A 24,514-nucleotide genomic window follows, 5' to 3' on the forward strand; every position below is an offset into this window, starting at 1 on the left:
AAATTTTATTAAAATGCCACTGACTCATTCTCAGAATCCAGAAACAGCGCCATGTGCTTATAAGGTTAACACAGGGCTATGTGGCCATGCTGGATGGTAACAGCAGTGGCCTAGAGGTGTGTGACCACATGGGCTGAGCAGAGCTCTTGGGGTTTGCTATAGCACTAACCGATGGTGCCGAAAGGCTTGTGTTTATGACTGTCGGCAAACTCCATGCCCCATTCATGGCAGGATCCTGTGCCTAGCATACCAGTGTTCTTAAAGGGACAGCTTAAATATTTTACTACTTATTTGGGACCTTAGGTTTGCAGCATGATGGGTAGAGGGTTCCTATTGATTTTGGAAAACATGGACATCACCCATCTTTTGTTTTTAATGAATGTGCTGTTCTTATAGTACATTCTGGGGACTTGAAGGTTAATGGGTCAGGTGGTGAAGTAATAATTCATAAAGTGTGCTTCTCTCCAGAGGGTCTTAGTTGGTGCCCCAGTATTGCACTCTCACTTCTGTGAAGCCCTTGTGGTTGGGTGGAAAAGGGAGGCCTAATTGCAGTATTGAAGTGAGAGGCAGGGGTGAAAATGGCAGCCCAGGCAAGTGCTCTGCTAAGAATGCACTGGACTTCCTAGCTTGAGTACTGGCGACTCAATTGTTAGCTACCCTTTTGGGGGCATTGGACTGTATGTGCGGCCCATCAGGGGAAGAACATTGACCATGTCAGAAGCTTTGGGATACTGGGCTGGAGCCCTGCACTCGGTCTTGAGATGATGCCCAGGATTGCTGTGGATCAGCTGTACAGGCTTATCTGTACTTACACAGCAGTGTTGATGCCCCTTGCTCACTTAGAGCACTAGGTGTGGTCACATATGCATGAGGGTTTTTCCCCCCTCAGGCTGCCAGCCTGCCATGGTGGATCTGAGGGATAGTAGCAGGGTTCCTGTCCCACTCAAGCTCCTGCAGCCCCACTATGTACAGCCCGGGCAGTTAGTTCAGAACAACCAACACCTGCTATGCTGACCCTTGTGTTCCATGAAGCCCTTAGTCTGGCTGCCATTTGTTGTGATCCATATCTGCCACGGCACAGGCTTGTGTTGCAGGAGGATGATCTAGTTGTGGCCACAGTGAGCCTCTGGAGTTCTCTTGCTCCAGTAGCTGGACATCGTGGCTCTCTATTACATGCAATCCACACACGGCTGCAAGGACCATGTTGAGAGCTCAGTCTGTGTGGCTGTGGCTTATTACCATGTGCTATCCAGTGATGGTGTCTAGCTCAGTAATGTCCCTGCACATGGAAGCTGCTGGGGCACAGGCCCACTCTTTGTGACTCCTGGGCCTCCGTTAGTACAGCGTGCTTGTTCTCAGAGGAAAAAAAAATAATAAATGCTAGGACAGGAAACTGGAACATTTGTGTGATCTTTATGGGGAGTGTCCGGTACTGGCCTCAGTCCTTGCCCTGTGGAATTGAGTACAACTCAGAACCAAGGACTCTCAAGTGCTACTTGCCTCTAAATTCAGGGGTACCTCAGGAAGTGATTGCCCTAGCTCTGTCTGTGTGATGCTGGGTGTGTTGAGCCTAGCATGGGTCCATATACTACCATAAGTCTGTGGCTCCAGTTCACTGAAGTCTGTGCCTGGAAGATTTGATCTAAGCACATAGGACCCATGGACTCAGGACTTCTCTCCCTTGCCCCAGTCTGGGGCTGCACATGAGAGATGGTCCTTGCCTGGGAAGCCTGGAAGATAGTGGGTTTCGTTCATCATAGACTTAGCAAAATCCTGGATGGAAGTAGCTCAAGACCAGGGCATTTCTGTCTTAGCCCCACCGAGCACAGTCCCAGGTCCTGATGACCTGCTCTGTGCAAATATTTGTGACATCATGCTCAGGATCCTGGAAGAAGACAGCAGCACGCACACACCAGGTTCTGCCTTGAAAAGAACCAGTTTATTTGGAATCTGCTCATTTTTGGGTGATGGCCTCCTGTCCAGCGGGTGTCAATGCCTTTTACTTCTCCCTGACTCTGGGGAGACCTTTCCTTGTGCCTCTCTGGTGCTTATCTTGCTGCCTGCCCCTACCCAAGGTTCATACTCCTGCATCTTCCTCCTGTTATTCCCAGTGTCTCCCCAGGTACCCCGCCCAGTCTTCCCAGCACCTTCTTTGGTGCTCTGATCTCTTGGGCATTATAGCCAGAGGCTGGGAGGTGTATACAGGTGGACAGGAAATTCCCAAGGCATCAAAGGTTGAAGGGGTGTGAGTAGTTCATTTCCACAGAAGGTCTGTTTTGCTTGGTCAAGGTCTGCAGGAGGTAGATGGTAGGAGGCTTTGCATGACAGCTGTTGCTGTGTTTCTCCGCTGTCTCAGGGTGAGCCATGTCCAAGGTCTCTTTGAGGCCATGCCGGTGGCCAGTAAGAGGATTGCTTGTTACAGTGTTGGGGAAGTATCAAGAAATGGCTTTTGCGTGTGTGTCTGTCTGTTTTTGACCCCCTTGTGCCCAAGAAACCAGTTGTTATTTAGTCCTTGCACTGCAGGGGGCTACATGCACAACTGCTGAACACTTGGAGGGTGAGTGTGAGCTGCTGACCTGGTGCATTGGGATCTGGACAGGGCAGGGAGACTTGCTTCTCATAGGTATTGAGAGGCTGGCAGCAGCCACAGTGGGTCTCCAACTGCAGGGTGTCGGTATTGAAACTGCCGAGAAGCAGAGAACAGTATGGTCAGGATTGGCCCCCTCCCTCTAGGCCAGTCCCAAAGTAGAATGGATACTATAACTGATTTGTAGGCCCTCTGGAGTCAGCACTTGCTCATGGGCAAGGAAAGTGTGGCCAGAATGAACTGCCCAGAGCAGTGGTTCTCAACTTTCCTAATGCTGTGACCCTTTAGTATAGTTCCTTATATTATGGTGATACTCAACTATAAAAATTATTTTTATTGCTATTTTATAACTAATTTTGCTATAGTTATTAATCATAAGTAAGTATTTGTGTTTCCCAATTGTCTTAGGTGACAGTGAAAGGGTCATTCAACCCCCCTCCCAAGGGTCACGACCCATAGGCTGAGAACCACTCACCACTCTATTTGTCAGAGTAGGTGTGGGAAACATTGAGAACCCAGCTCCTGCTTGGGTTTGGGTCCCAGAGAAAAGGAGGGTGTTTGCCAAAAACTCACCTGACAGAGGAGGCACACAAACCCTGGCAACGAGTTAGAGTCACGTTTGCTGTGCAGCCTTGGTAGGTAATCTCTCGCTGCTCTTCCTGCAAGCTGCAGGTCTCTGGAGATGGAGGCCCAAGAGCAGGTCTCAGTTACATCCTAGTCCCCACCCGACTCTCTTCTCTGTGTAGCAGCTTTCCCTTCAGTATTCAAGGCTTCCTTAAAGAATCTGACATTGAACCAGGCCCAGGTAGATCTGAGTCAGTCATCCACAATCCCCAGTAAAAGTGTCTTAGGTCTGTTGGATGTAGGACATATTAAGGACCGAAGGAGGGTCCCTCACAAAAGAACATGCAGTATCTGAGAATAGCATTGTGCCACCTGGGTTAAGGGACACAGCAGAAAAAGCCTTTTGCTCTGGACTTCTGGAAGGGTTTCAGAGGCTATGACATCCAGTGACAAATGGTGGTGGTGATGTCTCAGCAGGCTGGCAGTTCTCTTGACCTTCGGAACTGCCAGTGTGGGCAGTGTCTGGGGGTGGACACCCGTAGAATCAGCACTCAGGAGGCATAGGTGGGAAGTCAGTGAGTTCAAGAGCCCAGGTTAGATACTGCCCAGTGGTACTTGGGTTACAAAGTTAAAAATTGGGGTCGGGTGGTGGTGGCGCACGCCTTTAATCCCAGCCCTTGGGAGGCAGAGGTGGGTGGATCTCCTGGCCAGCCTGGTCTACAGAGAGAGTTCTATGACAGCCAGAGAAACCCTTTCTTGAAAAACAAAACAAAAAGTTGGGGGCTGGTAAGATGGTCCAACAGGTCCCTAGAAGTCACATGATGAGAGAACTGGCTCCTGCAAGTTTAACGGTTTAAGTTAAAAATGATTTGTGGGTAAAAGATATGCTCCATATATTTATCGTCTCTCTCCTGTGCTTGCTTATCCCTGCTCTGATTGTCTGGTGTTCTTCTGTTCAAATGACACTCTGCTTTCTCTCCTCACTTCCCAAGGCCATTTTCTAGGGGAAAGAACCTGAACTTAAAGTGACAGTCTGTAACCATAAGACAGGAACTGATTGCTGGCTCTGTGAGGACTTCCTGCACAAGGGAGGCCTAGAGCATGTGTGCAGAGCCTGGTCCCAAGGTGGGTGTCTTGAGAAGAACACTCAAATCAGGTGTCCTCACAGTATATGTTGAACTCATGTTCCTGTGCAGGCTGACCCTGTAGGGATCACTGCCCTGTGGGGACCCTGGTTGTCGTTGGGTACAGAGCGAGTGGAAACCACGGCAATGAGAAATGTACACACTAGTTTCCAGGCCTTACCTGGCCTCCATCCCTCCTGTGCCTCCTGCATGTCCCCTCGGATGAGCTGTGCCAGGACTAAGGCTATCATTTTCTTTAGCACTGAGGTAGACTGCATTTCTGAATTCAGGGCCCAACCAGATCTCACATGCTAGCTTCCCAGGGGGCAGGTGTGGAGCGCTGCTTAGAGACGTTAGGAACAAGAGAGGCACGTGGGCCACTGGTGAGTTCCTTGTAGGAAAGAGAGGGCTAGAGAAGTCAAATGGGCCTGAAATGTATGGGATCAAGTCCCTAATTCAGACAGATGGGGGAATACAAATTAGTGCTTGTGAGAGGCGAAGAGAAAGGAACTTGCAGTTAGGTCCAGAAATACCCAAAAGAAGCTTCAGGATCAGGCCTTCATAAAAGCACCAAAGGACAATGGGAGGAAAAACACACTATATAGCAGACCACTCTTGTGAAGAATTCTGTGGAGTAAACAGCTGGAACGTAAGTAGGCTGGGACCAAGGAGTCAGCCAATGGCACCACTTACCAGGTTGGGGGGATGGAGAGATCGAAGAGTCCGGTTTGGAGGGTGACACTAGGGTAGAAGGCGAGGAGCTTCCACTGGTAGTAGCAGGGCTGCTCAGGAACGCAGTTGTAGGCAGTGGGCTGGTACCAGGGGGTCTAGCTGTGTGGTTGGTGTCTGGGGAACTTGGGAAGACTGTCATGCCCATGGTTGAAGACAGCAGCCCGGATGTAGAGGCTTGGGTAGTGAGGGAAGTAAACTGGGAAGTGGTGGACTTTGAGGAGAACGAAGAAAAGGTGGGGACGTAAGATGTAGTCTTGGCAGTGGATAGAGGGCTAACGCTGGCGGTTGGCCTACTAGATAGGGTGGGAGTTGTGTAGAAAGTGGGGAGAGCAGAGGAAGGAATGGACGAGGTGACAAGGGGTAAAACAGAGGAAATAACAGGAGTAGAGGCAGTAGTTGGGGACTCAAAGGAAGAAACGGATGAAGGATAAGACACCGTGGCGGGGGTAGTGAACAATGGTGAATGTGATGCTGAGCTGGGAGTAGGACTGAGAGGGAACGTCATGGAAGAAGAGGGGGAGGATGCTGAAGAGTGAAAAGATGTGGACAGGACAGAGGTGGGGGATGGAACAGAGGGAGAATGTGGGACACTACTGAGAGAAACCACAGTGGATGGGAAGCTTGTTGGGAGAAAAGAAGGGGAAGGGGGAACAGAACTGTAGGGAACTGAGGATGGGCTCAGCTCTAAGGGAGTTGTTGCTCTTGTGAATGCAGAATTAACTGGGGTAGTAGCAGTTGTACTAAAAGAGACAGGAGGTTCTGTGGTGGGAGAACGTGTACCCATCATTGGGCTTGTTGGAAGAATTGTACTCAGTAACATAGATGTGGAAACTGATAGTGTGTGTTGGAGAGTTCCGGTATTAGGGGTGGTGGGAGTGGGGGACAGAGAGGACGTTGAAAATAATGACTGTGGTGTGGAAGACTGCCAAGGAACAGGTGAGCTTGGAATATTGGAGGTGGTCTGTATGGACGTCACTGAGGGGAGACCTGTGGTGTGTATTGTGCTGGAGAAAACAGCAGTGGATGAAGGGCGTGTGGTGTGTGCCGTTTGAGGACTGCTAGGTGTCACTGAGGTTGTTTGGGACATGGAGGTACCAGTTACAGCCATGGTGGTCCCAGTTGATACGGTTGTAGCGGGAAGTGATGTGGACAGATGGGCAGTCATGGAGGAAGTGGGTGAAAGGTGGGAAGTAGAGGTTCTGCCCGTGGAGAATGTGCTTTGAGACTGTGTGGTAGCAGTGGTTGTATAAATGACAGCTGTTGGTGTATGTGGGGTCCCTGTGGTCTCCACTGTGGTTTGTAAAGGGGTGCTGTGTGGCCTGGATGTGGGAACTGATGATGTCGTCTGTTGGCTTGTCGGGGTGTTAAGTGCCTCAGAAGTTGTGACAGAGGAGGTTGACAAAGATGTCTGTGGTGTGGTCACAGAGGTCAGAGAAGGTGATGATGTTGGGAAGGTGATGGTGGTCTGCTGGGAAATTCCTGAGGTACTAGAGGTGTGTGTTGTACTAGAGGTAGCAGCTGTGGGTGTAGCATGTGGGGTATATGGAGTTTTGGTGCTGCTATGTGTACCTGAGGTGGTGTGTACCACAGGGGTGCCAGTTACACCCATAGTGGATGTAGTCAAGATGGAAGAGACTGGAGCTGATGTTGATTGAGATGGGGTCAGCGTGGAAGTTTGTGGATTGTGGGAGGTAGATGTTCTCTCTGTGGAGAATGAGTTGTGAGCTTGTGTGGTAGCTGTGGTTGTATAAATGACAGCTGTTGGTGTATGTGGGGTCCCTGTGGTCTCCACTGTGGTTTGTAGAGGGGTGCTGTGTGGCCTGGATGTGGGAGGTGATGATGTCGTCTGTTGGCTTGTCGGGGTGTTGAGTACCTCAGAAGTTGTGACAGAGGAGGTTGATAATGGTGGCTGTGATGTGGCCATAGAGATCTGTGGCCCTGATGGTGTTGGGAAGGTTGTTGTGGACTGCTCAGGTGATGCAGAGTGGGGAGAGGTGGTGTGTGTTGTGCTGATGACAGCCGCTGTCGTTTGAGAGTGTGTGGTGTATGCAGTGTTTGCACTGCTCGGCATGTGTGACGTGGTTGTGAACACAGGAGTACTAGTTACAGGCATGGTGGGCTTCATCGAGTTGGTAGTTGGTAGAATTGATGTTGACTGAGTAGGTGTGATGGAGGAAGACTGTGAGAGGAGGGCAGTTGAGGTCCTGTCTGTGGAAAGTGTGCTTTTGGGTGGGGTGATGGCACTGGTTATGTAAGCAACAGGTATTGATGTACTGTATGGCCTTGTGCCTTCCAGGGTGGTTGGGAGAACAGTCCTCAATGGCATGGAGGTGGAGGCCAGTGATACCGAGTGAGGGCTGGTTGGCGTCTTAAATACCTCGGTAGTTGGTGTCACAGAGGAAGTGGATAATGGTGGCAGGTGTGTGGACGAGGTCTGAGGACCTGATGTGGATGGGACGTTGGAGGTGGTCTGTATGGACGTCTCTGAGGGGAGACCTGTGGTGTGTATTGTGCTGGAGAAAACAGCAGTGGATGAAGGGCGTGTGGTGTGTGCCGTTTGAGGACTGCTAGGTGTCACTGAGGTTGTTTGGGACATGGAGGTACCGGTTACAGCCATGGTGGTCCCAGTTGATACGGTTGTAGCGGGAAGTGATGTGGACAGATGGGCAGTCATGGAGGAAGTGGGTGAAAGGTGGGAAGTAGAGGTTCTGCCCGTGGAGAATGTGCTTTGAGACTGTGTGGTAGCAGTGGTTGTATAAATGACAGCTGTTGGTGTATGTGGGGTCCCTGTGGTCTCCACTGTGGTTTGTAAAGGGGTGCTGTGTGGCCTGGATGTGGGAACTGATGATGTCGTCTGTTGGCTTGTCGGGGTGTTAAGTGCCTCAGAAGTTGTGACAGAGGAGGTTGACAAAGATGTCTGTGGTGTGGTCACAGAGGTCAGAGAAGGTGATGATGTTGGGAAGGTGATGGTGGTCTGCTGGGAAATTCCTGAGGTACTAGAGGTGTGTGTTGTACTAGAGGTAGCAGCTGTGGGTGTAGCATGTGGGGTATATGGAGTTTTGGTGCTGCTATGTGTACCTGAGGTGGTGTGTACCACAGGGGTGCCAGTTACACCCATAGTGGATGTAGTCAAGATGGAAGAGACTGGAGCTGATGTTGATTGAGATGGGGTCAGCGTGGAAGTTTGTGGATTGTGGGAGGTAGATGTTCTCTCTGTGGAGAATGAGTTGTGAGCTTGTGTGGTAGCTGTGGTTGTATAAATGACAGCTGTTGGTGTATGTGGGGTCCCTGTGGTCTCCACTGTGGTTTGTAGAGGGGTGCTGTGTGGCCTGGATGTGGGAGGTGATGATGTCGTCTGTTGGCTTGTCGGGGTGTTGAGTACCTCAGAAGTTGTGACAGAGGAGGTTGATAATGGTGGCTGTGATGTGGCCATAGAGATCTGTGGCCCTGATGGTGTTGGGAAGGTTGTTGTGGACTGCTCAGGTGATGCAGAGTGGGGAGAGGTGGTGTGTGTTGTGCTGATGACAGCCGCTGTCGTTTGAGAGTGTGTGGTGTATGCAGTGTTTGCACTGCTCGGCATGTGTGACGTGGTTGTGAACACAGGAGTACTAGTTACAGGCATGGTGGGCTTCATCGAGTTGGTAGTTGGTAGAATTGATGTTGACTGAGTAGGTGTGATGGAGGAAGACTGTGAGAGGAGGGCAGTTGAGGTCCTGTCTGTGGAAAGTGTGCTTTTGGGTGGGGTGATGGCACTGGTTATGTAAGCAACAGGTATTGATGTACTGTATGGCCTTGTGCCTTCCAGGGTGGTTGGGAGAACAGTCCTCAATGGCATGGAGGTGGAGGCCAGTGATACCGAGTGAGGGCTGGTTGGCGTCTTAAATACCTCGGTAGTTGGTGTCACAGAGGAAGTGGATAATGGTGGCAGGTGTGTGGACGAGGTCTGAGGACCTGATGTGGATGGGACGTTGGAGGTGGTCTGTATGGACGTCTCTGAGGGGAGACCTGTGGTGTGTATTGTGCTGGAGAAAACAGCAGTGGATGAAGGGCGTGTGGTGTGTGCCGTTTGAGGACTGCTAGGTGTCACTGAGGTTGTTTGGGACATGGAGGTACCGGTTACAGCCATGGTGGTCCCAGTTGATACGGTTGTAGCGGGAAGTGATGTGGACAGATGGGCAGTCATGGAGGAAGTGGGTGAAAGGTGGGAAGTAGAGGTTCTGCCCGTGGAGAATGTGCTTTGAGACTGTGTGGTAGCAGTGGTTGTATAAATGACAGCTGTTGGTGTATGTGGGGTCCCTGTGGTCTCCACTGTGGTTTGTAAAGGGGTGCTGTGTGGCCTGGATGTGGGAACTGATGATGTCGTCTGTTGGCTTGTCGGGGTGTTAAGTGCCTCAGAAGTTGTGACAGAGGAGGTTGACAAAGATGTCTGTGGTGTGGTCACAGAGGTCAGAGAAGGTGATGATGTTGGGAAGGTGATGGTGGTCTGCTGGGAAATTCCTGAGGTACTAGAGGTGTGTGTTGTACTAGAGGTAGCAGCTGTGGGTGTAGCATGTGGGGTATATGGAGTTTTGGTGCTGCTATGTGTACCTGAGGTGGTGTGTACCACAGGGGTGCCAGTTACACCCATAGTGGATGTAGTCAAGATGGAAGAGACTGGAGCTGATGTTGATTGAGATGGGGTCAGCGTGGAAGTTTGTGGATTGTGGGAGGTAGATGTTCTCTCTGTGGAGAATGAGTTGTGAGCTTGTGTGGTAGCTGTGGTTGTATAAATGACAGCTGTTGGTGTATGTGGGGTCCCTGTGGTCTCCACTGTGGTTTGTAGAGGGGTGCTGTGTGGCCTGGATGTGGGAGGTGATGATGTCGTCTGTTGGCTTGTCGGGGTGTTGAGTACCTCAGAAGTTGTGACAGAGGAGGTTGATAATGGTGGCTGTGATGTGGCCATAGAGATCTGTGGCCCTGATGGTGTTGGGAAGGTTGTTGTGGACTGCTCAGGTGATGCAGAGTGGGGAGAGGTGGTGTGTGTTGTGCTGATGACAGCCGCTGTCGTTTGAGAGTGTGTGGTGTATGCAGTGTTTGCACTGCTCGGCATGTGTGACGTGGTTGTGAACACAGGAGTACTAGTTACAGGCATGGTGGGCTTCATCGAGTTGGTAGTTGGTAGAATTGATGTTGACTGAGTAGGTGTGATGGAGGAAGACTGTGAGAGGAGGGCAGTTGAGGTCCTGTCTGTGGAAAGTGTGCTTTTGGGTGGGGTGATGGCACTGGTTATGTAAGCAACAGGTATTGATGTACTGTATGGCCTTGTGCCTTCCAGGGTGGTTGGGAGAACAGTCCTCAATGGCATGGAGGTGGAGGCCAGTGATACCGAGTGAGGGCTGGTTGGCGTCTTAAATACCTCGGTAGTTGGTGTCACAGAGGAAGTGGATAATGGTGGCAGGTGTGTGGACGAGGTCTGAGGACCTGATGTGGATGGGACGTTGGAGGTGGTCTGTATGGACGTCTCTGAGGGGAGACCTGTGGTGTGTATTGTGCTGGAGAAAACAGCAGTGGATGAAGGGCGTGTGGTGTGTGCCGTTTGAGGACTGCTAGGTGTCACTGAGGTTGTTTGGGACATGGAGGTACCGGTTACAGCCATGGTGGTCCCAGTTGATACGGTTGTAGCGGGAAGTGATGTGGACAGATGGGCAGTCATGGAGGAAGTGGGTGAAAGGTGGGAAGTAGAGGTTCTGCCCGTGGAGAATGTGCTTTGAGACTGTGTGGTAGCAGTGGTTGTATAAATGACAGCTGTTGGTGTATGTGGGGTCCCTGTGGTCTCCACTGTGGTTTGTAAAGGGGTGCTGTGTGGCCTGGATGTGGGAACTGATGATGTCGTCTGTTGGCTTGTCGGGGTGTTAAGTGCCTCAGAAGTTGTGACAGAGGAGGTTGACAAAGATGTCTGTGGTGTGGTCACAGAGGTCAGAGAAGGTGATGCTGTTGGGAAGGTGATGGTGGTCTGTTGGGAAATTCCTGAGGTACTAGAGGTGTGTGTTGTACTTGAGGTAGCAGCTATGGGTGCAGAGTGTGGGGTATATGGAGTTTTGGTGCTGCTATGTGTACCTGAGGTGGTGTGTACCACTGGGGTGCCAGTTACATCCATAGTGGATGTAGTCAAGATGGAAGAGACTGGAGCTGATGTTGATTGAGATGGGGTCAGCGTGGAAGTTTGTGGATTGTGGGAAGTAGATGTCTTGTATGTGGAGAAAGAGCTCTTGGTTTGGGTTGTGGCACTGGATGTGTAAGTATCAGGTGTTGTTGTTTGTTGTGGAGTTGTGGTGTCTTCCATCATTGTTGGGAGAGCAGTTTCTCGTGTCATGGATGTTGAGGGTAGTGATAATGTGTGTTCGCTCGTGTGGCTGCTCATTGTCATTAAATTTGATGTCACAGAGGAAGTTGAAGTTAATGGCAGTTTTGTGGATGCAGTTTGAGGAGTTGAAGGGGTTGAGATCGTGATAGTTGTCTGCAGAGACGTTCTCAGTGAGGGCCCTGTGGTCTGTATTGTACTGGAGACAGGAACAGTGGGTGAAAGGTCTGTGGTATGTGGAGTATTAGGATTACTTGGTGTTCCAGAAGTTGTGTGGACTTCCGGGCTACTGTTTACACCCATTGTTGTCGTTTTCCACACTGTAGTGGGAGGAAGTGTTGTAGACCACTGCTGTGTTGTTCTGGAAGGGTGTGTTAAGGACGATGAGGTGGTTTCAGTGAAGAATGAGGTTTGACTTTGTGTCATGTATTTGGTTGTATAGGTGCCTGAGGTTAATGTGTGTGTTGTGTCTGCTTCCTTAACTGTGGTGGCTTGAAATATTGTGGTAGGTGGGTGTGTCATGGATGGTGATGGCGGTACATGTGATGCAGTTGGTGTCTTGAGAGCCTGAGATGTTGGTGCCTGTGCTGTAGAAAGTGTTGGGTTTACAGAGGGCAGTGAGTTCTGTGTCTGCAAAATGGTGGTTGTTGTCTGGATAGGTGTTTCTGATGGAGCATTTGTGGACTGTTCTGTAGTGTGGAAAGAAGCGGTTGGTTGAGAGTGTGTGGTCCAGGGCACAAGTGTCGGCATGGTTTGTGATAATGTGTTTTGAGTCCAAGTGCTTGTAGTAGGTGGTGGTAGGGTATTGCTTTGCCCTGTTTGCTGTGTGGTCAGGGTGGTCTTTCCCAAGAGAGGTAGTTCTGTGGTCTCAGTAGATCGGCTTGTTGTAGCTGGACGGTGACTTTCCTGTTGAGCTGATGTCACTGTGGATCATGGCAGTGAACAATGTTCAGTTTATGTTCACAGTCCTTCATATATGCTTTGCTGTGTTCCTGGACTGGATTTTCTGTTTTCTAACTTTGTTTTCTAAGCCAATTTCCTAGCTCAGTGAGACACTTGGCTTTCTTTGGAATGTTCTGTTTGACCTTCCCTTCTGTACATGTTTCTTGATGTAGCCCTTTTCTCCTGTACTTGACTGTCCAGTGGCCTGAGGTGTGACTGGGAGTCATGCTGTGTCCATTTCCTTCTGCAGCTCGTCTGCCCCATTGACTCCCCTTCTCCCTCACCCCTTGAGCAGTACAGACCCTCTCTCTGAGTTGGATGTGCAATACTGAGGGTCAGAGGTGAACAATTGACTCAGGTGCCCTCACTTCCCGTGGGCTTTGACTCACCTTGGCTGGTGGACATCCCAGGTTTTGCTGAAATTAGTGGTGTCACTGTGGTACTCTCTGTGAACTGAGCTGTGGTCTTTGTGGACGAGCTGGAGGAAGATGCCGTGGGCTTAGTTGTAGCCTGTGTCACTGGGAGCCTTGTAGGTGTTGACTTCGGTATGGATGCAGGAGGCAAACCTGATGTCAGTGGTGTGGTACCCACAGTAATCGGAGAGTATTCTGTAGAGGAAAGTCATGGCAATAACTCTTCCCACCTGCTTTTTCCAGATGCATATTTGAGTCCCTTCCTCTTTGCTCCTGCCTTCATGATACTTATTGTTATCTATTCATAGTTTGATGAACACGAGTCTTGTTTCTTTCCCAGCCTGCAACTTCCCCTAGCTGGAATGGGCTCATCTCAAGGGCAGTGACCACAGGCTCTCATGGGCCACTGATCATCCCTCTGCCTACACTTCTGCTCTTTAAACAGATGTTCCTTTCTCCTTGGTGGATTGCTGCCGTATGTGAGTGGGGCAGGCTTCAGGATGGAGGCCCAGCAGATCTTTCATATATTCTAGTGGGAGTTTTAGATGACCTTGAGTGTCCACTCTGAGTGACCAGCTAGCTTGAGTTGTAAGCTAGGTCTTCAGAAAAATTTTCACCCGGCCTTTCATGCCCAGGGAACTCTGTGCTGAGACATTGCCTGCAGGCATATCTCAGTGGGAAGGCGGTGATGCTTACTCCATACCCTGGGGTTCTACTGCGTCCCCTCCTTTTTACCTCCTGAGGAGACTGTAGATTTCTTGGGGGTGGTCCATCCTGTTACTTCCTCAGTGGAGGATGGGGCTGAAGGTGGTGGGGCCGGAAGCCCTGGGAAGTTGGAGGGGCCCATAGGTGTAGCTGCAGAGCTGGAACTGCGGAACTCGGTGCTGGTGGGGGTTGCTGTGGTAGGCTGTGAACCTGTGTGGGGCATATGTACTCTCATGAACGGGCAGGACCTAGCTCTGGTGCCTCTTTGGGAAGAGACTGATCTGCTGACTGAATGCTAGGCAAAAGGCTCAGAGTGGCTCATGGACCTATGAAGACAACATGAACTCCTGGCGGACTTACCTGTCGAGGCCCCGCTTCCTACTTCACATAAAGTCAGTCAGATGCCCGGGGGCTAAGTTTTCTACGCTACTTGCTATTTCCCTTCTGACCTGGGACTGCAAGGTACATTACCCACCCTCCCAGGACCCGGCAGATGCAGAGACTGGGCTGGTGGGGTAGAGAGGGCTGTCCACTGGAGCTAGGGTAAGCCCTAGGCGGGAAGCCTTCATCCTGTGGTACCAAGTGGGTAAGCAATCACCTGTGGTGGCTGGCGGTAGTGTGGTAGCGGGTGGTGCTGCAAGAGAAGGGAGTCATCAGGAATTGCTGCCTGACTATCGCATTCCTCTCCTGCCTCCTCCCTCCCTCCCTCCCTCCCTCCCCCCCCCCCCCCCCCCCCCCCCCCCCCCCCCCCCCCCCCCCCCCCCTCCCTCCCTCCCTCCCTCCCTCCCTCCCTCCCTCCCTCCCTTGTCAGCCAGGCAGGGAGAGTGTGAGACCAGCCAGGGTACCATGGCAGGGTAGTGTAGAGCTGGGTTCACAGGAAAATTCCCATCATGTACCCAAGTTACCTTGCTGGCTTGGGGTACTCTGCCCTAAGATTGTGGCTAAGTAATGGCTGAGATGGGGAATAGAACTGAGGCCAAGGGGACCAGTACTGCATTTTTGTTTCTGCTGTGTCCTGTGACACTGTTCGAGCCTCTGCGTCAGTGTCCTGAGGGAGAGGATCTAGGAAGGAGTCACTGGGCTGGACAGGCTTGATGGATTTTACCCACACAAGGGCTCTACTACCTGGTGGCAAGGACACCTGCTAGACTTACCACAGGGTACACAGGTCCCTTCTGTGTGGTTAAAGTACTCATTCTGGGAGCAGTTGTAGCAGCCTGGAGCAAAAAAATGGTCAGACTCAGCCTCCTTTTCTCACCCACTACTGTTCTCTGCTCCCTTCTCAATGCTCCTGCCACCACCTCCTTCCTGTCATGTCACACCAGCTCTAAAGTCACCTTCCGGACTCTAGAACTCTGCCCTGTGTGTCCTTGTTTTGGCTCTTGGTGCCTGTGTTTTAACTGCCTTTTTATGCTTCTGATTTTGAGACATCTCACTATTTAGCTCTAGCTGATTTGGAACTCACTATGTGACTCAGAATGGTTTTGAACTTAGGGAAATCTGCCTGCCTCTGGCCTCCCTAGTGCTGGGACTAGAGGCGAGTACCACCATGACTGGCCCTATTGCTCTTTTTTGATGTGGAGACTCCTGTCTGTCCCAGCTCCTGGCCTCTCTTATCTTTCACTCTGCCAGACTCTAGAGCAGCAGCAACCCGTCTAACTGTGGACCTGTCTTAACCTCCCACTGTAGGGTGTGTCATTGGGCAGTTTAATTCCTTATTTTGGTTTTTAAGGATCTTCCCCAGGCCAGAGAGCAGGGCTAGTTTGTGTGAGGCCATGTACCCAGTCAAGAGCAAGGCCTGGAATTCAGGACACACTTGCTGAGTGTGCATGAGTGATTGTGTGTGTGAATGAGTGTACTTGTAGGGCAGATGTGTGCCAAGTAATGTGTGGGTGAATGCATGCATGAGAGTGGATCTGTGTGTGAACGAATGGATGCATTGTGAATATATCTGCATGAGAGAATAAACAAATAGACCTATGTGAATACATGCACGAACAAAAGCCGCATGCACCGCATGTGCATCCCCATGCCTAATACCTTCAATGTTTGTGTCCGGGAAGGTCCCCAAGCTGCCAGGGCAGAGACAGGGCTGGTAGTGCCACGTGCAGTTGGCCTCCTGAGCATACTGGTATTCATTCTCACCCACCAGTGTGTGAATGTTGTAGTAGTCACAGTAGACGGCTGAGAGGAAGGATGTACATCAGCTGGCATCAAGGCCCGAGCGCCAGTATGAAGGGCTTGGGTTCTATGGGAGAGCCTGGGGAACGGCTGGTGATCCGGGGTTGCCCTGCAGGGCATCCGGTACCAGCCTGGAGAGAGGTTTCCAGGGTAGGCCCCTGGGTTGAGCAGGTTTGAACATGGGGTGAGACACTCACGGCAGAAGTCTGGGGCCCTCCAGTCCACACAGACGCCCTTGTCCAGACAGGCCTTGGCATAGGCAGCCACCGCATCGCACAGACATTCACAGTCTCCGCCCATGTCACACCCACAGGTATCACGCACGCAGGCCTCATAGTAGGGCAGGTGGTACACCTGTGGAGGGGAGAGGTCTCCTGTTGGCATTACAGTGGTGGCAGACTGGGGCCAGACTTGGCAGCCTTGGGGTATAGGTGTTGGGGGAGTGCCCTGGCACTCTGAGAAAGCACCTTCTAGTGTAAGCTGCCATTGTCAGTAGCTGCTACCTTCTAGAAGTGGGTGCTATTGGTGCTCAGTCAACCCTGCCCAGCGGTGTCTGTGAGAGACAACTCCTGTTGGGACCAGGGTGTGGCAAACCAAGGCAGTATGCCTCTTGCTTGCATACCTGATCTTCTCTACTCCCTTCTTTACCTTCCTGAACACAGATGGTCCCTGGCTACAGGGCTTTTGCGCCGCCTGGAGTAGCCCCCTGTCATTCTTTCTGAGCACCAAGGATCAGGGGCTGTACTAAAAACTCTTGAGTCTATGAAAACTCACCCCTGGCCATGGCTGGTCCCTTATGACTGAATATCTCTTCTCTGGACCATGCATCCCAGAGCAGCCAGCTATCTGCCTGAGGTGACACTTGACTCACTGTTGTCTGCTATGTATGGTCCTCTAGCGGATAGTGGTCTGGGCACTTTAACCATCTCTTTAACTTGTGGATGGCTCTGGCCTCTGGTGATGGGTATTCCCCTCTCCACACCTGATACCCTCCAGCCAAACTGGAGTCCCGTGGTAGGAGGACTGTGTCTGATGCCTCCATCTTGGAGGACAGGGCCTACCTTGCTGTGGCAGGCAGCAAAGGTCTGGCTGTTGATAATGTTGCATTTGCGCTCAGCCCAGGAGCGCCGGAAGGTGTTTAGGCTACAGGGATCCACCACGTAACTTGCATCCCCACATAGTGGATTCTCCTTCCATGAGTTCACAAATTCCAGTTCACTGGATGCCACATACTTGCTGCGTGTCTCAAAGTCATCCTTCATGTTCCCATTGGAGTTGCCACACAAGCCACAGAGGGCATCCTGTGGGAGCAGTTGATGGGGAACCATGTAGGCTTGGTGGGGAATCCCTCACCCCTAGACCAGCTGGGACCCATGGCTGGCTGGCGGACGTGCGGTGCGTACCCGGGTGGCGCGGCGGATCTTGATAGAGACGCTCATGTGCTTGTTCCACACGAGCGTCAGGTTGAGCCTTCCAGGGATGTCTATGTCCAGGACCAGATTCAGGGGGCTGGGCTTCACCTGAAGGTGCACCAAGGGTTCTTCCCCGCTGACTGTGTAGTTTCTGTCTGCCATTGTGATGGATAGCCCCTGTGTGGAGAGGGCTGTCACCATTTGCTTTCTTTTCCTGCCTACCCCAGTACCCAGGGTGTCTTTGATTTGAGTGTTTGGAAGGTAGAGGTCTAATCCAACATAATAAATTCCCATCTTTGTGAAGATCAAGATTTCAAAGCCAGCCTAAACTGCATGAGAAACTTGAGGCTAAGCTAGGCTACATGAGACCCTGTCTGAAAACAATAACAAGAACAATGAAACAATGTGTAGGGGTGTCTGCTGGGAGCCAGTTCCAGATAGAAGGTTCAGGCTTAGCTTCCTGGAGAGCACCTTTACTTTTTGTCCCTCAAATGCTATACATCCCTGGGAAACTGGTGGAGACCGTGTGGCCGCTCGTTCTGAATGTGCAACTCCTCAGTCGGTCACCATTCTCTTGCCACCCCTTCCCGTGATACAAATGAGAGATGGTGGAAGGGCTGTGCAATGAAGGTGAAGCTGGGAGACCTGGGGACTCCCACCCCGTGGGGCCCAGCCACTTACACCCAGGGAGATCTTGATGGCTCGGGAGCAGGTGACCCCTGACTTCCCACAGATAACGTTCTCTGTCACGACCTTGAAGGTAGGCTGTGAGCTGTTGGCACCACAGTCATCCTGCAGGAAAGGGTATTGAGGAAAAGCCCTCATGATCCCCACCCTGGCTTCTTGCAGTCTTTGGCACTGGGCCCAGTGGTTACCGTGGCCAGAGTGTACTCGCAGTTGCCATCAAACACAAAGCGCTGTCCGTCAAAAGTTATGACGTGGCCTTCGCCATAGAGGACACAGGTGGATGGGCATTGTGCGCTGAGCTGGCAGGTCCACCTTCCCTGTGAGCAAGTGCTGGGGAGATGGAGGGGGAGGAGTAGTTAAGAGATAGTCCTTCCACACAAGGAGGTGGGCTGGAGACCTGGGCCATGACCCTAGGATACCCCACCTCTGAGAGCCCCACCTGGAACAACTTACTTTTGGGAGTCCTTGCCTGCATAGATGGCACTTAGGCTCTGTGTGTTCAGACTAAGGCATGACCTACCAGGTCTTACAGTCAGTATGGAGCTCAGAACCGCCAGGATAGGACACCCCTGCAAAGTCACATGGGCATTCCTCTGCAGGCACACACTGCCCATCGCTGTTCTCATAGAGCCCCTTAGGACAAATACAGCCAGATTCGCATTTGGTGGGTACCTGGTGGGGAGACAGGGTTCTTAGTTTCTCAACACTCTGCTACGCCAGCTCCAGCTCCTGAGACTTCCCCATGTCTTCTTTCCTTTTGTCTAGCCTTCTGTGGGTAGCTGAGTTTTGCTTCTAGAGAAGCCACTCTTCCAGTAACATTCTCTCTCTCTCTCTCTCTCTCTCTCTCTCTCTCTCTCTCTCTCTCTCTCTCTCTCTCTCTCTCTCTCTGCATGTGTGTGTGTTTATCAGAATGGGCTGCCACATGCACAGGAACAGGTGGCCATAGTTCCCGAGCGGCAGCCAGTCCATGTCCTCACACAACTGTATAGACCCTGTCCTCCAGCTACCTTGCTGCCAACCAGCTTCTGACTCAGTACCAGCGCTGGCTATGGAGATGCAGATATAAATAGAGAGATATTGTAGATGCAGCATAGCCCTGCCCTCCATCGGGCTCCTGAAGATTCATGGAAACCCTCCTCACTACCTACACAGTCAATGCCTGTGGCCAGCATCTGGCATGTGGGGGCACATGCAGCCCCGAACTTGTCCTCTGATGACTGGCTGCAGGACTGGAAGGTCTTGGGCTCTGCGCAGGTTGCTGCAGGGAAGAGGAACATGGGTCAGGTGGACTGGGGGACACCAAGTGGTGTAGGGTCTTATGGGATGGCCTCATGGCCAGCTCCTAGTATCCACTTACCCAAGAACATCTCTGCCTGCCGTGGGCAGTTCAGGCGGCCATTGATGCAGTAACTATAAGAAAGGGGCAGGGACCCATGAGCTTACAGGTGTGCGGGGCCCCTCACAAACCAGGCATTGCCCAGCCATGCCCTTCATACCATATGACCCCATTGATCATGGTTGACTGATCAGCCTGGACGAACTTGGAGCTGTCCAGCAGGCAGGGGCACTGGGCCTTGTGCACACATTCTGCCTTGTGGTTCAAGTAGGTGCCCTCAGGACAGTTGCAGCCATCCACCGGCACAGCACTCGCGTGGCACTCTGTCTCACGGTCCGACAGAGACAGGCAGGTGCGGTCACAGGCCTTGCTATTGTAACTGAACGTGCGGTTGCCAGAGCAAGGCACAGCTGTGGAAAACTAGAGGTCAGGTTTTTCAGGCAGAGAGTTGTGGGGAAGAGGGTCTGGGGCTTGGGGATGAGAAATGGCTGAGCAGAGGTTAAGGCCCTCAAATTCCTCAAGATGCGCACAGGGGCTCTGTTGGGGTCCAGGCTCCCATTTGTCCTGTGTCCACAGCCCTGCTCCTGACTCCTCTCCACCCTCTCACCACAGGCAGCACTCACTGCAATTGTCCACGCTGCGCCTCCAGCCCAAGAGCAGGACACCTCGGGAGGCGCAGGCATGGGCATAGGCCCCCAGTGCAGAACAGATGTGAGGGAAGGTCTCCTCGTAGTTGCAGGCCTGGTACACACACCTCTGTGGGGAGGGCAGGACCCAGGTGTTAAGGACTGCATCCGCTGCTATCCCTTCCCCCTCTCCAATGCCCATTGGACCCACCTTGTAGAAGGGCTGGGGGTTCACCACCGTGTGGCATTTCTCAAAGACACTGCCCTTCCTCAGCAGCATGGAGCAGTGGGTCTCTGCACACACCTCTGGGGACAACAGGTACAGCCGTGGGTATCCTGTTCCCTCCCACCAACAGGCTTAGGTGGCTGAGGGTGGGGGTGCAGGGGACTCACTGTTGAGCTGGCTCATGGAGCAGGGGTCAGTCTCCCGCTCCAGGGCAGCTAGACAGTTCCCTGCGCGCCATGAGTCCACAAAGAGTGAGGCGGTGCCTTCATCAAGGCCCATGCTGGTCGTGAAATCATCTGTCGTGTCTCCGTTGAAATTGCCGCAGAGCCCTAAAGGGGCGGGATGTGGGAGCAACTGAGTCCAGGCCCTCCCACCCGGTTCCTCCGTATACCCTATCTCCTCTGTCCAGCTATGCCTCTCTCATTAGTCACCACTGTCCTCAGGGGGCTGTGTCTATGGGTTCCCTGGATGTGGAGAGCCAGTGCAAGGCACTCCTGGGTCCCCTCTGCATCTAGCTGCAGCAGAAGAGACAGCCAGGCTGACTGGGAGTGACCAGCGGGACAGTAAGTGACTCACCTTTGGTCTGGCCTTTGAACTGGGGCCCGACTGTGATGTACGCCTGGAAGACGGGCTGTAGCTGGACCACGACTTCCAGGCCAAAGGTGGTAGCCATCTGGAGGTGGGTAGATGTCTGCCTGAAGATGGTGATGTTGTCTGCAAGATTTCAGGGCTAAGTAGGCTGTCCCTGCTGCCAGCCCCCAAAGGCACAGCAACACAAAATTCTCAGTGCCAGACCCAGCAGGACTTACGTGTTTTGTATGGCAGCACCTTGGTGTCTCCATTGTTGGTGATCACTTCATCCTTTGAGATCACAATTTTGTCCTGGAGGGACAGAGGAATACGAGGTAGGGAGTAAGAGAAGCAGGAGCCAAATGCTAGGTCTGCAGGCCATGTCCCCAGCATGTGCTTGATTCAGGGCAGGTAGCCTTACCTTCTTGGACAGGTAGATGACAGACACTAGGGAGGTCTCTGAATGGGAGTAACCTGACTTGTCATACACAGCCAGGAGGGTGCCATTGTTGGGTAGCAGCGGGCTCTGGGGAGGTGAGTGAGTAGGGGAGGGGTGAGTGGGTGGGCACACTGTTCCCTTCCCCCCAGCCCTGGGGCTCCTCTTACCTGGAGAAGCGTGTAGGTGCAGGTGCCATGGAAGCGGTAGGGTCTGGCGTCGAATGTGGTGACAAAGGAACCACCTTCTAGGGAGCAGTGCCCAGGACATGGCTGCTCTGTGCACGTCCAGCGGCCCATGGTACACTGGCTGCAGGTGGGCATTGGAATAGTCCCCGGTGGATTGTGAGGCCCAAGGTAAATAGTGCCCCTTCTCAGGTTCCATGCCAGTAGAACTCGTTCTCTGTACTCACCAGGTTTGGCAGGCTGTTCTCGTGATCTCCCCAGGGCCATAAATCACGCCATTGAGCATACAGGGGCACTGGCTGACTGGCACACAGGTGTGGTTTCTGGATATGTCGTCAAGCAGTGTACCTAAGGGCACAGGCTCAGGTTGGATGGATGTTCCTTAGGTGGCCTATCACTGTGAGGACTTCTCCCTAGCTGGCTGGTCAGTCAGTCCCACCTCTGCCCTCCCCCATCCCTGCCAGCCCTAGGAAGTTGCCTTGGATGATTCCAAGCCCACCTCTCCTTAGTACTCTGAGGTCCTCCTTCCTCCTGCTCACTCTGCAGGGAGTCCTGGGTTGACTGGAAGTTTGGGGGGTGGGGTGGGGTGGATAAGGCCTGGACTCGGGACTGAGATACAGAATGTCTAGGCCAACCTGGGCCAGCATGCAGGTGAGTTTGGGAGAAAGTGGATGCTGGTATATGTCCTCACCATGGGGGCAGAAGCAGCCGAAGTTGCAGAAGCTGGAGCAGCTGTGCTGTGGGTTGGAGCAAGTCTTGACGCAGACCTCACCGCACTCCTGGTACACCTGGTTGGCTGGGCACTGGCCCACGGCTGCAGGCAGCAGGCATAGTCTGGTAAGAAGATTTCTGCCCACCTTCCACAGTTCCCACTTCATTTTCGCTTAGCTCCTCCCCTACCCAGGCTACTTTCCCTTTGACCCTGACTAGGACTCACGGCAGAGTCCAGGGGTCCTCCAGTTGCGGACAGGCTGGCCGGCCATGCTGCAGCGACGGGAGTACTCAGACAGCGTGGCGCAGCTGCAATTCTGCTGACCTGGCTGGGCACACTTAGCCATGTCTGCCTGGCAGCTCAGCACCAGTGACTCCTTAGGCACATCACACCCAGGGGACACCAGGGTCAGTAGCTGGTTGCAGATCTGGGCCTGAATAGAGAGCCACTCAAAGTCATATGGGTGAGGTCACCTCTTGTATCATACATACCCAGAGCTTGGGAAGCTGAAAGTGGGGGTAGCAGAGACCCTTACACCCCCCCCCCCGTGCCAGCCATGTTCTGACCCTGAGTTCTGGGCCACCTCACATACGTATCTAGAGGTCTTCAGGGTGGTAGGCCTGGGAATAGGCTCATGGGCACAGATCTCATTGGGGTCATCTAGCTTCTGGAGTACAGCATACTTGTAAGGTTCCAGAAGTTTGTCTGGGGACATAGGACAGAGGTCAGCATGAGGAGCAGACCACTGAGGGACCTGAGCCACGCAGCCCCAAGCCAGCTTACCGTCCTCGCTTAGAAACTCATTATCTGTCTTCCCGTCGAAGTTCCCACACAGTCCACACAGCTTGCCCATGTACTTCTTCTCTACCAGGACCTGCGGGGTGACACTGTTGGTCCCTGTGTGAATGCATAGGGGTTCCCCACCCAGATTTCAGGTGTTCCCACCTGCCCACCCTGCCCTTTCTGGGGTGTGGGGTTTCTTTCCCGGCTGACTCCTCCTCCTTTTCAAACGAGGAAACTGAGCTGCTCTTTAAGTTCAGGTTGTCTTGGGTTGCTGGCCTACAGTCAGTGCTGTTCTGCCAGTCTGGGCTCCTGGAACTCTGAGGAGGGCCCTTCCTGAATGCTGTTTGTCAGCTCATGGCTCTCACCATAAGATGGGCATCTGGTCCCCACATGACAACTAACTCCAGCTCCAGCTGCTTGGCCACCAATTGCACGCTCTGGCCATATGGTGTGATCTGGAGACCATTGCTGGTATAGGGCAGGCTAACAACCCTGTGGGTAAGACAAGTTAGCAACTGTCCCTTCTACCCCTGCCCCTGGTTGCCCTGCCTCATAGCTTACCCAATGTCCCTGACAGAGATGATTGCTTTGTTCACGGTGACCACAGAGGCCCCCAGTTCCATGATGATCCGGGAGATGTTTCCATCCCTATCTCTCCGCAACTGGATGCTGAAGGTGGGCAAGGCACCCCCACACGTGGCCGTAAAGATGTAGTTGCACATCCCTCTGAACTCATACTCATGGTGGTCAAAGGTGGAAAAGTGATCAGCTCCCCACGTGGAGCACCAGCCCTTTTCTGATGCTGCAAAGAAAATGATACACTCCCAGTCCTGAGTCCATTGACCAGACAGGGACAACCTGACCCAGAAGCTGGGACCCTGGAGAGCCCACCATATCCCCAACCCCACATGCCCACTCAGCTCTAGCCCAGGGTCTGCCTTCTGTCTAGGCCTTACAGGATTGCAGGCTATCCTCACTGTTAGAATCGGTGGCATCTCCAGTCCAGGCACCTGTAAGGCAGGAAGCTACAACTCAGTGTTCCCCCAGGGGTAGGCATAGAGGTCACAGTGCCTTGGATGAGAACTCTTGACTGGAGCCTGAACTGTGACTTTCATTGCTGGATCCTTCGTGAGAAAATCCCAAACCACAGCACCCCCAAGACCTGCATGCTATACTTGGGTGTGGTCAGTCAAGTATGTGTGCATGTGTGTGTGTGTGTGTGTTGAGGTGTGGCCCCCTTCTTTCTGCACACTGGGCCATTGGGCCTCTGGTACTCTGGTCAACAGCCATGTGGATGTTGTTGGCTCTCACCTGTCTGTGGAGAGTCCTTCAGCTTCCAGGGACTTAGGCTGGCAAAGGAAGTGGTGTCCAGACCTGCATGGGCAGGACTCATGGTTAGTGTTGCATAGGTCTGGCCAAGTGCATACCCCCCATTTGCCTGTCGTTTGTAGCAGCAGCCTGTTGTGAACAGCACAAGTTGTCCACAGTATGCTTAACTGAGTAGGTAGCAGGCTCTGAGGGAGGACAGAGGTGGAGTCCAGCCCGGGCCCTGGCATCCCAGCTCAGTTTTCCCCCCGCTGTAACATCTTTCCTGCTCTCATTACTTCCTGGTTTGTTCACTCAGTCATATACTCCACCTTTGGCTTAGCCTGGGCTGCATGAAGCTCCTGCTTGGTGCCTGTCACCATGTCAGGTGCTATAGGTCTACAGCACACGGCTTGTTCCTGCAGGGTCCCCGGAAGGTGGCACCCACTCATACAGCACACACATGCTGCTTAAGTGACTTGGCGGGGTGGGCACACAAAGCAAGGAAGAGTAGTCAGCTGCCGCTGTGCATTCTGGAACGGGAGGGCAGCCTCGCTAGGGACATAACATGAGAACAGGGCCTAGGGTGCTGGCTACTCTGGGGCATGCTGGAGAGACGCACTATCCTGTGGCTGGAGTAGAGCTAGC

At 52.6% G+C, this 24,514-nt stretch overlaps 1 protein-coding gene across 10 annotated transcripts; it reads right to left on the minus strand.

Annotated features, from left to right (window-relative positions):
- Positions 1-122: 122 nt before the first annotated feature.
- Positions 123-24,514, minus strand: Muc6 (mucin 6, oligomeric mucus/gel-forming). Of its 10 annotated transcripts, none has more exons than XM_050136667.1 (34): positions 23,873-24,514; positions 23,518-23,571; positions 23,123-23,363; positions 22,927-23,053; positions 22,562-22,652; positions 22,371-22,483; positions 22,004-22,211; positions 21,758-21,880; positions 21,294-21,414; positions 21,052-21,190; positions 20,867-20,971; positions 20,685-20,757; positions 20,452-20,589; positions 20,043-20,204; positions 19,861-19,955; positions 19,647-19,779; positions 19,184-19,433; positions 19,045-19,097; positions 18,836-18,945; positions 18,208-18,359; positions 17,876-18,017; positions 17,682-17,792; positions 16,992-17,177; positions 16,650-16,889; positions 15,786-15,942; positions 15,448-15,591; positions 14,562-14,624; positions 14,006-14,041; positions 13,438-13,617; positions 12,679-12,897; positions 10,522-12,270; positions 4,969-5,994; positions 3,161-3,263; positions 123-2,683 (listed from the first exon to the last, which is right to left on the minus strand). In XM_050136667.1, exons 1-34 carry the CDS (start codon positions 23,952-23,954, stop codon positions 2,506-2,508), a joined length of 7,104 nt encoding a protein of 2,367 aa, XP_049992624.1. In that variant the 5' UTR covers positions 23,955-24,514; the 3' UTR covers positions 123-2,505. The 10 variants fall into 10 exon arrangements, with proteins under 10 accessions (XP_049992624.1, XP_049992622.1, XP_049992621.1 ...); XM_050136665.1 differs by having other exon boundaries at positions 1,845-2,683; positions 9,013-12,270; positions 23,873-24,493; XM_050136664.1 differs by having other exon boundaries at positions 1,849-2,683; positions 4,969-7,888; positions 9,899-12,270; positions 23,873-24,470.

Source organism: Alexandromys fortis, unplaced genomic scaffold (assembly GCF_014885135.2).
Source record: "Alexandromys fortis isolate MF-2015 unplaced genomic scaffold, M_Fortis_MF-2015_v1.1 scaffold_3, whole genome shotgun sequence".
NCBI lineage: Eukaryota > Metazoa > Chordata > Mammalia > Rodentia > Cricetidae > Alexandromys > Alexandromys fortis.

Excerpts from the sequence above, each read along its gene's own strand:
- Muc6 (XM_050136657.1), bottom strand. The coding sequence starts at position 23,954 with ATGAGTCCTGCCCATGCAGGTCTGGACACCACTTCCTTTGCCAGCCTA. Across the intron at positions 22,484-22,561 it reads TGAGTTTCTAAGCGAGGACG|ACAAACTTCTGGAACCTTAC; the intron begins GTAAGCTGGCTT and ends CTATGTCCCCAG. Across the intron at positions 12,898-13,437 it reads ATCTACAGTCTCCTCAGGAG|AATACTCTCCGATTACTGTG; the intron begins GTAAAAAGGAGG and ends TTTCCTCTACAG.